Below are 17,902 nucleotides of genomic sequence, written 5' to 3' on the forward strand. Positions count from 1 at the left end.
AGTTCATGTCTTTTTCACTGGTGGTAAGTGTCAGAAATACTATGCAAACTAGATTTAAAGAAAAGTTCATTCAAAATTCCATAAAAACTTGAAATTGTTATTTCATCCTTTATTTTCATCTTTACAAATATCTGTTTTATAATTATTTTTATAACTTTATTACTTTATTAACACAATGCTTAATGTGATGTGCTGTTGTATTAATACAACATACCTAACACATAGAATTGTTTTGATTTGAAGAAAAGCACAACTTTTTGTCAATAAGCAGTGAATACAGACAAAATATATCATTATTGTGTTTTCAATTCTGGAATTTAGGAAAGTTCACTGCTTTTCAGTGCACATAAGATATATGAAAACTCGGGGTGGTCTTCAGTTGTTTCAATTCGTTATTCCAAAATGTTTGAGTCACTTCTGTTGATTCGGGCAATAATGACTTTCCAAATATCTTCCAAAAAGGATGTTTCTAGTGTACCGAAGGAATACATGATGAACTGGTGTTTGTTATTGACAACAATCCTCCTTGTCCACATGGCGTCTAAAGGAGAGTCTACTGGAGATATAAATTCCCTGATACAGGCTATAAGAAATGCTATCGATTTGACTTTAAGAGAAGTCAGCTCCACATCGAATCTTTTCCAATCGGATGCAGGTAAAACGATGTTTTATTTATTTATGCTTTTGAAAATATTTGATTTATGTACATCCCTACTGATAAATAGTCAGCTAGTGCCGGATTTGTTTACTGCCTAAACTATATAAATTAAATATTATATGAAAAAGCAGCCGATTTAAAAACAAACTATATAGTGTTTGTACCGTCGCAAATTATTTTCATTATCCAACCAAAAGTTGTGTTACATCTCTTAAGAACAAAGATAAATATTTCATTACAGGTCTTAGTGATACTTTGCTTCAAATTTGAATTAAATCAACCGTATAATTGATTATTTTCTATTTATATAATTAAAATTAATATTTCAATTTCTCCTGTTGTTGTTGATTGCTTTTATTTATCTATACATTTTGCGATGAGATGTTATTTGTTTGCCGTTGTAAAACACACGATAAATTTCCAGGTTGAAATGACTTATTATGGCTTTTATTCTTATTTTACAGCTGCAAGATTTGCAGAATTAGAGAGAAAGACGCAGTTTCTAGTAATTGCCTTGGACAGAAACTCACAGTTAATACAGCGAGCTATGATTATCTTCGAACAAATGTAAGTCTTTTAATAACATAGAATTCAAAATCTTAAAATGTGTTACGTTTGATTCCATTTTTCTTGAACACGCAACATAAAACTCTCGTCGATGTTATTTTTACCTTATATAAACAAAGAGACTTGTATATCTTCAATGCCTACATACAATACCTGTTTCTTCGTTCTAACTCTCTAATTCATTGCGCCATATTATCATTCCATGTAAGTGGAAATCAAATAAGTTTTTTCTTTTGTCAGACCCCAGTTTTTCATTAAATTTACTCAAAAGAATCCATGCAACAGAAATAATGAAACGTGCAGATAGGATGTTTTCTTTTTAATTGTGTGGACTTTAAGGTACTGAGTTCAAGATAAGGATATTTGACTGTATGATATAAGGTACATCCATAATCTTATGACGACACAAGTAATGTTTAAAAGGAAGAAAAAAGTACCATCACTAAGCACTTCCATACATAAAAAGAATTTAAAAGATCAAATCGAAATTGGAGCAAATCAGAATAAAAATGCTACTTAAATTTATGATTCCTTTCTATCCGGATATCGTATTTAAATGACATTAAAATATATGATTAATTTTTAAACTGACATCGTGTTTTAATGATCTTAAAATATATGATTCTTTTCTGATCTGACATCGTATTTAAATGACATTAAAATATATGATTCCTTTTTAAATTGACATTGTGTTTTAATGATATTAAAATATATGATTCCTTTTTAAATTGACATTGTGTTTTAATGATCTTAAAATATATAATTCCTTTCTATCCGGACATTGTATTTAAATAATATTAAAATATATGATTCCTTTCTATGCGGTCATCGTGTTTTAATGATATTAAAATATATGATTCCTTTCCAACCTGACATCGTGTTTAAATGATATTAGAATATATGATTCCTTTCTATCTGGACATTGTATTTAAATGGTATTAAAATATATGATATATATTATACTATATTGAAATACTACTGCGTTTAACGCTTTCCTCTTCTAGATCAATGTAGACAGTCTAAACCACTCAATGCACGAAGTGATATATCAAATGACATGAACATTTGCCAGTCATTTTTGCAGTGTCTGAAAAACAGAATTGAGTTATGGTCTGGTAATTAAAATTACCATATTTAAATAATGTAAATTTACTCAAAGGTATAGAAGGTTGCTCGCTTACTCATGATCATAAGTATATCATCAATCATTACATGTGTGTGCACTGTTATTTTTTTTAACTATTTCAACGCTGTTTTTGTTCTAACCTGACAAATGTAATGATTATTTTTAAAATGCTAGACAAACTAGCAAGCAAACAAGCAAGCTAACAAACAAGCAAGCACACAAATAAATAAACAGCAGCCTGTAACTTATGTACAGAACATTGTTTTACTTTACAGAGTCTACCTATAAACTTTTTCCATATATAACCAAAAATAATTAAGAAAAAGAAATTCCATTTAAATATTGAGATGTTATGGAACACAAGTCGCTTTCTGATAATTACAGAGACTTCATATAATACATATATACAGGATTTTAATATATTACAAACATTCACAGCTATCAATATAATGAACTCCACTACATTTGAAAGTTCTCTTTTATATCGATAATGCTAATCTTTCTCATGCGAGTAGTGACTCTCTAATACAACTAGTGACTCTCTAATACAACTAGTGACTCTCTAATACGAGTAGTGACTCTCTCATACAAGTAGTGACTCTCTAATACAAGTAGTGACTCTCTAATACGAGCAGTGACTCTCTCATACAAGTAGTGACTCTCTAATACAAGTAGTGACTCTCTAATACGAGTAGTGACTCTCTCATACAAATAGTGACTCTCTCATACAAATAGTGACTCTCTCATAGAAGTAGTGACTCTCTCATACAAATAGTGACTCTCTCATACAAGTAGTGACTCTCTCATACGAGTAGTGACTCTCTCATAGAAGTAGTGACTCTCTCATAGAAGTAGTGACTCTCTCATACAAGTAGTGACTCTCTAATATAAGTAGTGACTCTCTCATACGAGTAGTGACTCTCTCATAGAAGTAGTGACTCTCTCATACAAGTAGTGACTCTCTGATACGAGTAGTGACTCTCTCATACGAGTAGTGACTCTCTCATACAAGTAGTGACCCCCATTCATGTAGTGACTCTCTCATACAAGTAGTGACTCTCTCATACGAGAAGTGACTCTCTCATAGAAGTAGTGACTCTCTCATACAAATAGTGACTCTCTTATACGAGTAGTGACTCTCTCATAGAAGTAGTGACTCTCTCATACAAATAGTGACTCTCTCATACGAGTAGTGATATATCATGAATGAGAAATCCACGAGTAACTTTAACGAATGACACACTGTGGCTGAATGACGCGCGTCATAAGATGCATCTGAGAAACTAAGTTTATTTTAAATAATATCTTTCCAACGAAATATTGTGAAAACGTTTTTTCTTACGAGATAAAAACTATTTTAATAATATGGTTAGCTAATTATAGTTATAAACATGAAATACGTAGTTTGTTGTCAGACGTGTTGAAATGGTAGGCTATTCGAAGTGATAGTTTATAGAGCAGGCAAACTGTGTGTTTACTCCCACAACATTGAAACGGATAGACACGAAACTAAATGGCAATGACGAGAAAAAAAGTATAAAATATTTGAATTGAATTTTTTTTTATTTGGTTATGGAATAATAACTATTATTGAACTTGTACAAGTTTTATAAACTTCGTCGGTTACCAGTATTCGATTGACCCGAGCTCACTTGTAGATATTTATTGAAACAGAAAAAAGAACGATAATCCTTAAACCTAAACTTTTTTCATCATAGATATAAAAAATATCAGTTCCTAATGTCTAAATACAACAAAGGATAATGGTGTGACCGATCACCTATAACTTTTGTTTGTTTCTCCATTAGAGCGAGAGTTTCCTGGATCGTCATATTGAAGAGTCCCATCTTGCTGATGGAATGGAGAACACGCATCGCTCCAATCTGTTCTATATCGCCAGTCAGATGTGACCCATTTACACCCTATAGAACAATTGAGGGCCAATGCAATAATTTGAATTTCCCTTTATGGGGAAGCAAGATGTCACCCCAGGAGAGGCTCATTCGGCCTTTCTACGATGATGGTATGGTGACAGATTTACAAATTTTAGATTTAGTCAATCTTCTCTTCATAAGATGTATTTATTTTGCATGTTCTGACACATGTTTTATAAACAATTGCAGACTCATTGCGGGCTGAAATTTCATGTTATAAAAATGAATTTATCATTGGTACTTTGTTTTATCTGCATATATAGACCCCGAGGAACGTACTAATGATTCATACTACAATTAATTGTAATAAATATTAATACGTTGACTTTCTACGAAATTATAGATGACCCAAGAAAACAAATTATTTTACAGAATTCAGATTATTTTTGATATGCTCTAGGGTTAAATTCTCCTCGTACAAAGTCGGTTGCGGGAGGAGACTTGCCCAATGCACGAGTGATAAGCAACGAGTTTCACAGAAACACAGGTCAAGCACCAGTTTTAAGCAAAATCTTCACAAACATGTTCTTTGCCTATGGACAGTTTCTAGATCACGATATTACATTAACCCCAGTTCTGAAAGGTAAGATTTTTTTTCTTTTGTTATGGCGATTTTAGCAAGAAATGACTGCAAATAAAACTAAAGGCAATAGTTATGACAATAACCCCCCCCCACCCCCCCAAAAAAAAGTTTTTCATAAATATGTCTGCTAAGTATGGATAGATTATGTATTGAAATTCATAAATGAATGATAAATATAAAGTAAATAAATAGATAAATAGATAACAGAACATATTTGAAACACTATGTCCGAAGGGGTAGCCATTTATGAATGGAAGGACATTTCTTGAAGTCATTATTTTCAAAACATCAAGGTGTAGGTGAACAACCGTAATATCGAGTAACGAATGTATGAGACAAGATATCATATGTCTTTCTAAAAGAGTATAAGATACTGATAGGTATGGAGACTATGTGAGTATGCAAGTAAAGCATATACATGTATTTAGGTTTGCCAAACCAACTGGAGTGTTTATATTGTCTTACTTCTATTTATATTTCGTTATCAAAATCCCGTAACTCTTGCAAACATTGAAGGATTCTGACCAATATTGAACCCATTTGTGATCTCATTAATATAAGGCAAAGACTTAACTTTTTGATCAAACCTGACAGTAACAATTAAAGATATTATACCGATACAAAGAGATTATCTTTTTTAAGGATTTTAAATCACGTAACTGGCAGATGTTGACTGATTTTGACGCATATTGAACTCATCTATTCAAATTTTTCTTTTTATTCAAATGAAGTAATATAAAAAATTCGACGGAAATCCTAAAACAGACAAACAGTAAGACAAACCTAAAACAATATGGCCCCCGATCTTCGATCTGGGAAGACATATACAATAAACAAAATAAGAAAGTGTGTGTTTTGAAATATTGATATTTTTTCTTGAAGATAATGACGGAAAAAACCTTGAATGCTGCAGAACAGGTGGTTTGACTGAGTAAGTGAGGTTAGGAATGCATTGAGTTGAGCACTAGACTGTATATTTATTAATGATAAACCGATGGCTATCAAATGTGTTGGTTGAATGATAAATGATACAATACTATGATGTCACACCGTGTCCATGGTGTTACAAGTGTTGTCATAGGGTCCTTGTAAGAAATCCAGAGCTTCCGGTTTCAATCTGGTAAAGTGCACTTTCATTTAGTTGTAACTCTTGTACACTCTCCCCCGCATCCTCTCTCTCTCGCACATCCTCTTTCTTATTTATCCTCGCCCTCTCTCACTCTATCTTTCTCTACCCTTTTTCTCTCTCTCACATCCCCTCTTTCCCCCATCCCTTCATTTCTCACACAACCTCTTTCTCGCTCACCCTCTTCCCTAAAACCTCCTCTCTCGCACATCTTTTTCTTCCCTCCCGCTCTCACTTCTATTCCGTCTCTCATCTTTTTATTCTCTCCCTTTCGTTACTAAAGGGCTCCAACGAAAACACAACCGTTAAAAGCAAATACCTGTAAATAAGTGGTAACCTACAAAAGTACTAACCTGTGATGTTATGTTACATTATAACATGATAGTATGGAGATGTTTACGTGTGTTTTGGGTAATTAAGGGATTATAAGTGGTGCGTTCTGGGGAGGAAATAACTTACCTGTGTTAGAGGTACTTGGCGTGAACTTTAAATATTGTCAAAATTAATTTATATGTGCCGGTATGAATTGTAAGAGTAAATGAAATAACTGTCAGTTTGAAAAACATGTGACGAAATTCTTCCACGGAACAATATTTAATCTTATCCTATGCATCGTAGACACCTGAAAAGATCAGTGTGTTTTGGGTATAATGTATAATGTAATGAATGACATTCGAAAATGATTTTTGCCATTTCCAACACAAGTGCAATATGTACCGCTCTATCGTCAAAAATCCCTTAGCACTTACTTCCTGTAGGTTTCCCTGATGTAAATGTTGGTTGTTACAGTGTGCTACCACATCGGACAGAAATATTCCAATGAAGGTAAGACATTTCTAGCTGTCGGCGTAATAGAATCTTTCCCTAGCTTTCTCTCAGAGGAGATTTCCAGCAGTCTAACCGCTGGCAAAGCTTCTTGCTGGGCAATAGTAAATCTCGCCTTGGGTAGAGATTTCCCTGTCCTGCCATCAAGCAAGTGATATATCCTGTACTTTCATCTTTATTCGTGATATCTACAGTTGTAGTTTAACATTGGAGAGTCCTACGAATTGGCGAGTGTGTGAGAGAGGAAGAGGGAGAAAGAGGACGAGGGTAGAATGGTGAGAGAGAAAGAGTGAGGGGATGGGAAGGTGAGGGAGAGAGGAAACAGATGGAGGGAAAGTGAAATACATTTGCTGTATAACCACTTCAAACTCAAATTCGATATCAGTCCTAGAATGGAATAGGTCGTCGAATGTTCAGGATTTACGACGGTGCAAATGACAAGTGCATTACCATCATACCAACCGAACAATACTAATAGTTTGACACCTAAGCGTCGGGGTTTCTTTCAAGGACTATTTGATAACCATAGTCTTTCATTCAAAACTATAATGATAATTAGACCGAAGAACACTGATCAAGTGGTTGATCAAATTGACCAGTGTTTATTGGAGGTACCTCAAGGGAATGGTTCGATAGACTTCGATAAATAATCCCAGGAAAAGTCTGCATAGAAAACAAAACGTGAGATGAGAATGACCTTAATACAGATTTGATGTATGGTTTTAATGGTGTTAAAAACATAACTTGCTGTGTTCAACGTTCAAAAAGTATGCCTGGTGGTTCCGTTTTAACAAACCTAGTTTTCATTTGAAATATAAAGTCACCAAGTTTGGTTAACCAAGATTCATGCCTTAGGTTTTGTAAATAAAATAAAATACGCCGACCTTTCCGAAACACTTCGGTCTGCATTAGTGAAGCCGCACTCATCCTAAAGGTACGCATTGTGTGTTCAGGCTGTAACAATTTTGGTGATAAATCTGATATTTGAGTTCATATTTCTTCAATAATTGGGAGAACTTCAGAAATGATATTTTCAATGTTGTAGGGTTTTTTCTGTTAAACAACTATTTCATGATTTAAAGGAAATTTGATTTTATTTGTTCATATTTTGTTTTCTTTTCATGAGTTTTGAGTTTTGCTTAATCTATTTAACCTGGAAGTACTTTCGAATTATTTTTGCAGTAAGCGCTGCTTTCCTATTTCTGTGCCTCCAAACGATCCAATGTTCCACATATGTAAGAGTTTTGCCCGTTCCGCTGCCAGGCCTTCATTGAGTTGCGATCCTAGTACGTATGAAATATTTAAAAATACAATACTACTATTAATGGTATTGATATCAATCGAAAGAAGACATAAAATCAAACAAAGACATAGCATAATTATAATATTTTCTTACTAGCATGAAATGAACATTGTATTACATTAGCGATATGCTTGCAAGATGGTTTTGCATTCTCATGTACAATGTGAACTATTAAAAGTAAACATGTAAATTAATTAGATTATTCAAAAAGTGTGTTCAGTTAGACATATGCTTATTTAGTTATTGACATATATCGACCACTGGTCAATTAGGTATTGACCAATGGCCAGAGGTATGCTATTGTTACTGAATCTACTTCTAATGATCAATGATGTTTATTCCTTCCCTAATTACATACGTTATTACCGAAGCTCTATCCCGGCAGTTCGCCTGAAGGTCAGCGTATACTAATCTTATGGAAAAGTTTATCTATTGTGTACAATTACTTGAGCAACAGTTTCATAACACTTTGGTATAAAGATACCTCTCTTGGTCTGCGAAATAAGAAGAAATGAGAGGAGCGGAGGTCAGACAGGAGAGAGGATGGTTCTCCGTTGGCGGAACACTTTACACGAGAAACTTTACATCTGAATAAAAGTATTTTAAAGGCATGCTTATCGTAAATTCTTACCACATTGTTTACATGTTTTGTGTACATAGTTAAATACATGCAAAGATTAAACGATATTCAACAATGAGTGTTTGCATCAACTATTTCCATCATATCTAGAAAATGACTGGATTTCAACCATACTTCCGTCATGGACTTTTAACATATCAAACATTTAACAAAATTTGATTATTAATGCCGTTACTTTTGAGTTTAGAATTCAATATCACTAATAGAATGGATTAGATTTTTAAAATTTTTGTTCTCAAAGTATTCTTTTCTTTTAAAAAACAGAAAATGGTTAGGATTATATACTGAAAGGATAAAGAAACGCAGGGTAATATTTATTCCGATATTTTGAAAGCGCGTTCTCCAAATAAAGTGAAACTTTGTGGATTGAGTAATTAGGTCATATCACACCTTGTCATGTATCGAAAATTTAGTCACGGTACAGTGCGCAGCTCTGGTAAATGGAAGAAGGGAAAAACAAGAATCTCGTGCACCGTGTTGTTCTGGTCTCATGCAGCGTTGGTCAAGTCACTCTTTGTTAGTCTTTATACAGACCAACTGCTTCCCTAAAATTAATTGAGAATTAGATTCGTTTTAAGAATGGCACGACTCACAGAAGTTCAGAGGGGTCAGGCCATTCAGATGCTGATGCAAGGACAGCTGCAAAATCAGGTTGCTAGGCACTTTGGTGTTAATGGTCTTGTAAGACCTCTTCGGGAAACTGGGCGATTGGCCGATCGACCTAGGTCAGGACGTCCGCGCGTAACGTCACGACGTCAGGATCACTATATCGTCGTCTCTCATGTGCGTAATCGGCGCCTTACCGCCGTTGAGAGTGCACTTAATGTTCGTGGAAATCATGGGCGTCCTATAAGTTCAAAAACTGTCAGGAATCGATTACGAGAAGTTGGTGTAAGAGCACGTCGCCCCTACGTAGGTCCACACCTTACCCCTGCTCGACGTCAGCGTCGTATGGCCTGGGTCGCTGCACATGCTCCACGACGGTTTCCACTGAGGCAGTGGAGACAAGTTTTCTTCACGGACGAGTCTCGATTCTGTCTTTATCGATCTGATGGCCGTCAACGTGTCTACCGACGTCGTGGCGAACGTTTTACGGACGCTAGCGTTGTAGAGAGGGATAGGTTTGGGGGCGGTTCAGTAATGGTGTGGGGAGGAATCTCACACGGGTTAAAATCACAATTGGTTGTTATTGATGGCAATTGAACAGCAGCTTAGTATAGAGATGAGATCCTCCGACCCCATGTTATCCCTTTCTTACAGCAGCATAATCTAACCCTCCAGCAGGATAATGCTAGGCCCCACGTAGCAAGGATTTGCAAAGTCTTTCTGGCCAGCAACAACATTCAACCACTAGATTGGCCGCCATATAGCCCTGATTTGTCCCCGATCGATCATCTTTGGGACCAGTTGGATAGACAGGTTCGAAAGCGCCAGCCACCCCTTGCTACTCGAGAGCAGTTGACCAGAGCTCTGATTGAAGAGTGGGACAACATCCCCATAAGACGGATTAACGCTCTCATGAACTCTATGACAGGATGAATAAGGGCCGTGACCACAGCAAACGGCAGACACACAAGATATTGATGACTCAGTTCAATTTCCATTTCAAAATCCTATGGGTCCATTCAATTTAATCGTTAGTACCTTTAAACCAATTGTCAGATGCAAAATACAGACTTTGGGAATTTTTAAGCTTTAATTTATCTGTACGTATACAAAATTTCGTTTTAAATGAAGTCCGATATCATACTTAATTTCTGGTTTAAAGTTTACCTTGCGTTTCTTTATCCTTTTAGTATAAAAGCAAACGTTTACCAATCTCGACATTAGAGTTTTTAGAATCAATCTGGTGATCATGTTTAATTAACCTTATTGACAAATCTGTTGCATATTAATCCAGAAAAAGGGTCAACAGAATACAACTTAATTGTATTTCCCTTTATTTCGGTTCAAGATATTACCGAAATCAAATGCAGGAATCATACTTACGTACATACATACAAACATACATACATACATACATACATACATACATACATACATACATACATACATACATACATACATACATACATACAAAGAAACGCTATTCACTGCTTCATTTGCGCTATGATATACTTTCTTTTATATTTTGATAAAACGATTAAAATATGAATGTTATCAATATCTTTTAAAACAATAACTTGTTTTCTACTTTAGGTCCTCGACTTCAAATTAACCAGCAGACTTCATACATCGATGGATCAACAATCTATTCGTCATCGTCGGAACAATTGAACATCTTACGTGAAAAAAGATTTGGTAGGTCACGTTGTATATCAAGTTAATATTATCGAGTTACTTTTGATAAAATATATAATTCGATTGCTGCTGGCTATTGTAACATCTTATTTCCTCGTGGCGTTCCAAACATATACATTTTCGATGGCGCTTGCTTTCGTGGATGAATGCTGCTTACGAAATCCACTAGTACTATTTTTATTTGTTTATTATTCTGTGGATATATAAATTCGTGGATTTAGAGCACATATGAAGTCAACGTGAAAATTAAAGATATAACAGTATTTTGTTAAATCTAATAAAAGGAATTAATTTGATTTACTCATTATTAATATTTGACTTTTCAATATTTTGGTCGTGAAGCTAAAATTTTTTTTGATACTGTGTAAACCTGCATTTGCAATATTATTTATGTTTTTTTTTTATTCTGAGTTTATTTGAGCACTTCACAAGAATGTTAACGCTGACCTTATATTCTATGATAACAATACATTTCGACTTGTTTGTTTGAAATTAAAAAAAAAAAAAAAAAAACCCTTGTGAATCCGTCGTTACTTCAAACCTAGGTGGCGATAGAGGTAAACCTGATATAATCGGAAGAAATGTCAAAATCTAGATGGGGAGGTGTACTAGCCCAATGATTCAGTAAATTTTAGAAGAAAGCCAGTTACATATGTATATTGGAATTTGGATTTTTTTTATTCATTTGAGCGAGCCTTTGGCAAACGGAATATTTGTGTCATGTTTCTTAAATAGCAAAGGAAACAGGTGCAAATTAAAGATCCTTGGTATCATTTTATCCATCGTCTTTTATAATATCACATCAAAAATGCTACTTTTCAAGACGTTTCCTCTAAATATTTGGCAGTCACCATTGTGATGCCATAATATATTTTGCGATTGTATGACGTCATTTTATGAATATATTTCGATGTCACAATAGTCTATGTTAGCAAGGAATATGAGCAAAATATTACATGAGCTAATGTGATGAATTTGGTAGCATATCTAACAATACACGAAAGTGAATCTCGATATTTGACATCTAATGACACGTTAATAGGTACATTTGTATACATAGCTATGCTTTGTAGCATAACCTGTGATATTTTGAGCACTTAATAGCCTGTGTTCCTCCGATATCTATTTATATATACTAAACAAAAAAAGAAAGGTAACACTACTCTATTCTGTGATTAATTAATTAACCCCTTCATAAATCCTTACCAATCATGTACGAATAAAGTAATTGATCAATTCTGATAAAACTGCAGTCATGGTTCATTATAAAACTTTGCGTTCAGTTGATTTTATTCAACTGTAAAGGACGTTGGGGTCAATTTCAAAGGTAACACCATTAGTAACGGGTATGGCCACCGTTTGCGAAGTAAACAGCATTGTAGCGTCGTCGCATGGAACTCGTAAACCGGCGGATAATTCGAGGAGAGATGTTGATTTTGACGTTCTCTCACGCGTCGCCCAAGAACGTCCCAGACATGCTCAATCGGTGACAAATCAGGTAATTTAGATGGCCAATCTAACACCTGTACGTTATTCTGCTGCAAGAAAGTTCTGCTGATGCGACTGGTGTGCGCTGGTGCGTTATCCTGTTGAAAAATGCCATGGCGTCTTAAGAATGGCAGAACCACTTATCTTAAAATTTCGTCCCGATATCGAATGCCGGTTGAATTGCCATTTAACACAACAAGCCTGGTACGAGTGCCCCACAAATACCACCCCAAATCATTACACTTCCGCCGCCAAAGCGGTCCCGTTCTGCGACGCAGCAGTTCGCAAAACGCTCCCCTCGTCGCCTCCACACTCTGCGCCTTCCGTCACCGTGTTGCAGACAAAACCTGGACTCATCTGAAAACAGAACATTGATCCATTTTCGTAAGGCCCAACGACGGTGAACACGAGTCCAGTTACGCCGATTATTACGGTGACGTCGCAACAAATTGGGTCCAGTGTAGGGACGCCGCGCTTTCAATTGGTAGGCCCTCAACCTGTTGCGGACTGTTTGGGGAGACACACGACGCTCAAACAATGTCCTTGTAGTCTCTACTGCGGTTACGAATCGATTGCGCAAGTGAATCAATCGTATACGACGGTCATCCCTGGCGGTCGTTTTACGGGGTCGGCCGCTTCGGGGACGATCGGATGTTGACCCAGTTTGGTTTAAACGACTTACCAACTGGCAAATTGTCTTAACACTGTAACCAAAATGCCGTGCAACTCGACGGCGAGACTCCCCAGCCTGGATCATGCCTACAGCCCTTTCTCTCTGTACTTGTGACAGCCGGGGCATAATGATAAAGTTGATAGATAACAAGATTCGGTGATTTCTTAGTCCTATGGATCTAAGGAACAGTTGTCAGTTTGAATGTTTATGAAATTCAAGCGAAGATACAATTTAGTCGCAGAAAACCTCGTGCAGCTCTTTCGCTAATACAGACTTTCACGCTCGAATGATTTTGTAACCCCCTTGGATTTTGTAATGTAAAACATTACCATTTTTTAATATTGCACAAACGTCATTTTGCTTTCACTCTTTTACAGGTATTCGCCAAGGAAACATGTTAACCTTTCTTTTTTTGTTGAGTATATATATATTGAACACTTTTATTTTTATCTAAACAGGTAGACTCCGATTGACGGCCATGAATCTCCCTCTGTCTGGGTCTGCCGATATGTGCATGCTTTCCTCTCCAGGACATCACTGTTTCCTAGCAGGTACACACATATTTACGTTTTAAGTAATTACAAAATACAATAAAAAATATCATCCATATACGAATACCACATGCGACGATAATTTTGAATAAATTATTTTTCGAAATTCGTCTGATTATATTAAAAATGAATGCACGTCACCATTATTAACTGTTAATTGAAGCTTAGCTTTCTCGCACTGTTAATGATACATAACTAATATTCATGTTATTTCAATATTCCATGTTTAATCTTACAATGCTTGCATGTTTAATTTAACATCCCAATCAAGACCAGAATCAAGCATTTGATTTGAAGTGTTATATAATTCTAAATAAACGGCCATAAGAAAGGGATAAATTTCAATATGTAAATGTAAGCCTTGTCGTACACCTACGATAACCTTAATTAGACTTAGATTCCTCGTACTGTAAGTTTGGTATTGCCACCTAAACATGTTTTACTGGTAAATCATAAACATGCTTATACCGCATTTGAAAAGGGCACGTTAAAAAATGACAAATGCTGAAAGATGGCGGGCTTTTAGAATGGTTCTGTTATTTATTGGTTACTGCAGCACCAGAACCAAAGCAGGCATGTTGAGGAACGTCCTAGGTCTTGCATACCTCGCACGATAGTAAAGATAAACTCCATTCGCCACTGCTAAGTTCAGTCGATCGTAGATCCATTTGAATGTCGGCCTATTTTCTAATGTAGCGCCCAAGCGCACATAGCCCAGCTGGTGCAAATCTATCTCCCTTGAAAAATGACAGAACCACTCCAATGGCCTTTAATTTCACAGATATGAAACCAGTTGAGCATGTGTTGGACTATTCCGGAAAAAATTGCTTGGGATCCAAAATGTCAAACTATTGGAAAATATGGTTGCATTGATTTAAGTGTAGCTTAAGTTTCTTCAGAACAACAAGCACAGCATTGTACAAAAATCGTAATGGCTATACCCGATATTGTCATTTTCATTCCCAACTCGTTGATTGATCTTTTTGGTCAACACGTTTTGGTGATTTGATCAAGTATCCATTAAAACACACAGTTAAAGTCAAAGTTTATCTAGAATTTGGAAATGCTTTTTATGAACATTTTAAAATGAAAAAGCGCGTCCCGATCTGTAAATTTCTTTCCCTATCGACTGTGTTTGGCGTTCTTAGATGCCTTAAAACACTTCTACATATACCATGTGTTGTCATTGAAAACATTCCTTAAATGAACAATATCAAGTCCAATATAAGATATGTGTGGTCCCTAACTTATGGCCAAGCGTAAAGAAAGAGACGCTCATGGATTTTTAAAAGTAAAAGATGTATGCATTGAAAATGTGTTGTTTGTGTAAGCACTCATATCTCATTGTAAATATGCAATTTTTCCTAGTTGTAAATATTGATGTGGAGTCATTGTTGTAAACATTTGTTTTATTAAATGCCATTAGAAGTCTACACGTCATTATTCTAGGTGATGGTCGGCGACATGAAGTTCCTAGTCTTACAACGCTGCACGTGATTTTCGCAAGGGAGCATAATCTTTTAGCACGTGGTCTTAGATTAACCAACCCTCATTGGCATGACGAGAGATTGTTTCAGGAAGCGAGACGTATCTTGGGAGCAGAGCTGCAACACATAGCTTTCAATGAATATTTACCTATCGTACTTGGAACTGACGTCATGATAAAATTAGGATTAATTCCAACCGCACAGGGTTACCGCACAGTATATGAAGAAACCATTAACCCGACGACTACATCAAGTTTCAGTACAGCAGCATTCCGTTATGGTCATTCGCAAATTCCTTCCGTTCTTGGACTTATGTCTAAAGATGGGATAATTGTGGACGAAATGCCACTGCATACTCAATTTGACAGACCCGATATATTATTCAATAGGGACGGTTCAGAAAATCTGATGCGGTGGTTGACTAATTCACATCATGAAGAAAACGATAGACTTATTTCGGATAGCGTGCGAAACAATCTTATGCAAAACATGGGTCCGCTAGCAATGGATTTAGCCGCCACAAACATACAACGAGGACGGGACCATGGCATTCCTCCGTATAACTTTTTTAGAGAATGGTGCGGTTTGCGACCGGTTATCCATTTCGGGAAAGGACCAGGTGGACTGAATGATCACGACGATATAGCCAGAATATTTCTATCTAAACTTTACAGGTACATTGTAGATACATTATACTCTACCTTCTGCAATCTCGAAGATTAAACGAAAGACACACAAATGAATTACACCTTTGGAATTAGATATAGAAGAGTCGAGAAATAAATAAAATTACTTGTCACAGCTGTATTGTCTTACTTGGACGAATCAGTTATATCAAAGTCTAAATATTCAACTTGAGGGGCGACAGAAAAAGTAAAAGGTGATCGAAAAAATGTTAAAAGCTAGATGAATTTCGTAACCTTTATATACCTGGTGTTTGTAAGTTGACCACAAGCCTAGAGTCACATGGATATGAAAGAACTTACCATGGACATTTCTATACAGCCCTACAGACGGCTTCATTCCGAAGCTTAAAATATGCTGTAATAGTCGGTCAACATACAAGCACAAATCGGTGGTATATACCCACTAAAACTTCGAATAATGTCCCTCCTTTCAAATTTTAATGACAAATTCCTATCTTGATTTCAGAAATCCAAATGACCTCGATCTCTTCACGGCAGGTGTGTCTGAGAAAAACCTTCCGAACGCAGCTGTTGGACCGACATTTTCTTGTATCATTGCGACACAATTTAATAACTATCAAAGAGGAGACAGATTTTACTATGAGAATGCAAATTTACCGGGAAGTTTTACAGTTGGTAAGTTTGTAAAATAAAATTCTACTATCCGGTGATAAAATAAGCTAGGAAGTTTGGTGGTATGAAACAACTTTCATACATTAAGCCTACGACACATCAAAATTGTTTGCATTTGACATTTGAAGACGCTATATATAATAGTTTGGCAAATGTTTAAATGCCAAAAAAATTCTTTGGTAGATCTTATAACAACCATTCAATTTCAGATGAATCAAAAAAGGATTTCACGAATGCAACGAACATTTCCTATCAGATTAGAACTTCTTGTATTCAACGAAATGGAGTGAAATGCTATAAAAAGAGTATATAGCACATACAGAAATTCGCTTGTTTGTGCATATCTCAGTGAGTAGTCTCCATTCAAGATGTCGACAAAGTATATTGACGAAAGTAACGTGTTAAAATTGATTTTCATGAAATCATTTAACATTCTTGTAATACTAACAAAGATTATAGAATCTCCTATGAACGCCCTCAAAATAATATACAGTACTTCCTTGTGCAATGAGGCGATATTTTCCTTGCAATTGACCTGGATTTCGTTTAGAGCACGTGGCATTGTATAAATCAACGGCAAATGTAATAGGAATGTATAGGACACCTACCCTTCCAGAGTGGTGGATATCTTCGTATAATTCGCAAAGTGTCTACGTGTTAAGAGTTCCATCGATGTAGGATTACAGTCTTATTACCAGTATTACATTGTATTGTTGACTTTATATTTGTAGATCAGTTGAATGAAATAAAAAGGAAAACAACTTTAGCCGCTATTCAGTGTAGAAACTCCCGTATACATTCAACACAACCACAACAGTTCCTGAAACCTGATCACATAAGGTAATACTTTATCAATAATACTCATGCACCCTGTCTTCTACAACACGATAGTCTTATCTATGTTCATCGTTTTCTTCTACAAATACAGTCATTTCAAAAGTTATTAATCATGATTAAAATCATCCTTATTATTACGTTATCTATGAATAGATTTTGCGATGTATGACTGCTGCATGGCATTGATTGTTTTGTAATATTGTTTTATTTCAACATCAATATCATCTTTAATTAACAATAAGCTTATATAAGTAACCGTTGTTGAGCTGAATGTGCTGAAGGGAAACTTATATTGTACAAAAGAAGGGTATGACTCCCCTTGTGACAGAAAAGCAGGGCATAATATAGGAATTAAAGAAACCTTTTAAAACATTCTTTCATTGGGAAGAAATTATTATGAACAAATTTGACCAGAAATATCATGGGGAGAAAGGAAACCATTTTTATGTAAATAGTGGGCCCCAGGCCCCTAGGGCCTGAGGGA

The 17,902-nt window shown here is 35.6% G+C and overlaps 1 protein-coding gene across 1 annotated transcript; it reads left to right on the forward strand.

Annotated features, from left to right (window-relative positions):
* The first annotated feature begins 534 nt into the window (after positions 1–534).
* On the forward strand, positions 535–17,425 carry LOC132552396 (peroxidase-like protein). The gene is made up of 8 exons (XM_060216565.1): positions 535–655; positions 1,123–1,225; positions 4,160–4,374; positions 4,686–4,868; positions 13,683–13,775; positions 15,225–15,936; positions 16,415–16,584; positions 17,313–17,425. The coding sequence occupies exons 1-8, from the start codon at positions 535–537 to the stop codon at positions 17,423–17,425; spliced, it is 1,710 nt and encodes a 569-aa protein (XP_060072548.1).
* The last annotated feature ends 477 nt before the right edge of the window (positions 17,426–17,902 follow it).

Source organism: Ylistrum balloti, unplaced genomic scaffold, assembly GCF_031769215.1.
Source record: "Ylistrum balloti isolate Yb309-2 unplaced genomic scaffold, AGI_CSIRO_Ybal_v1 Utg370246, whole genome shotgun sequence".
NCBI lineage: Eukaryota > Metazoa > Mollusca > Bivalvia > Pectinida > Pectinidae > Ylistrum > Ylistrum balloti.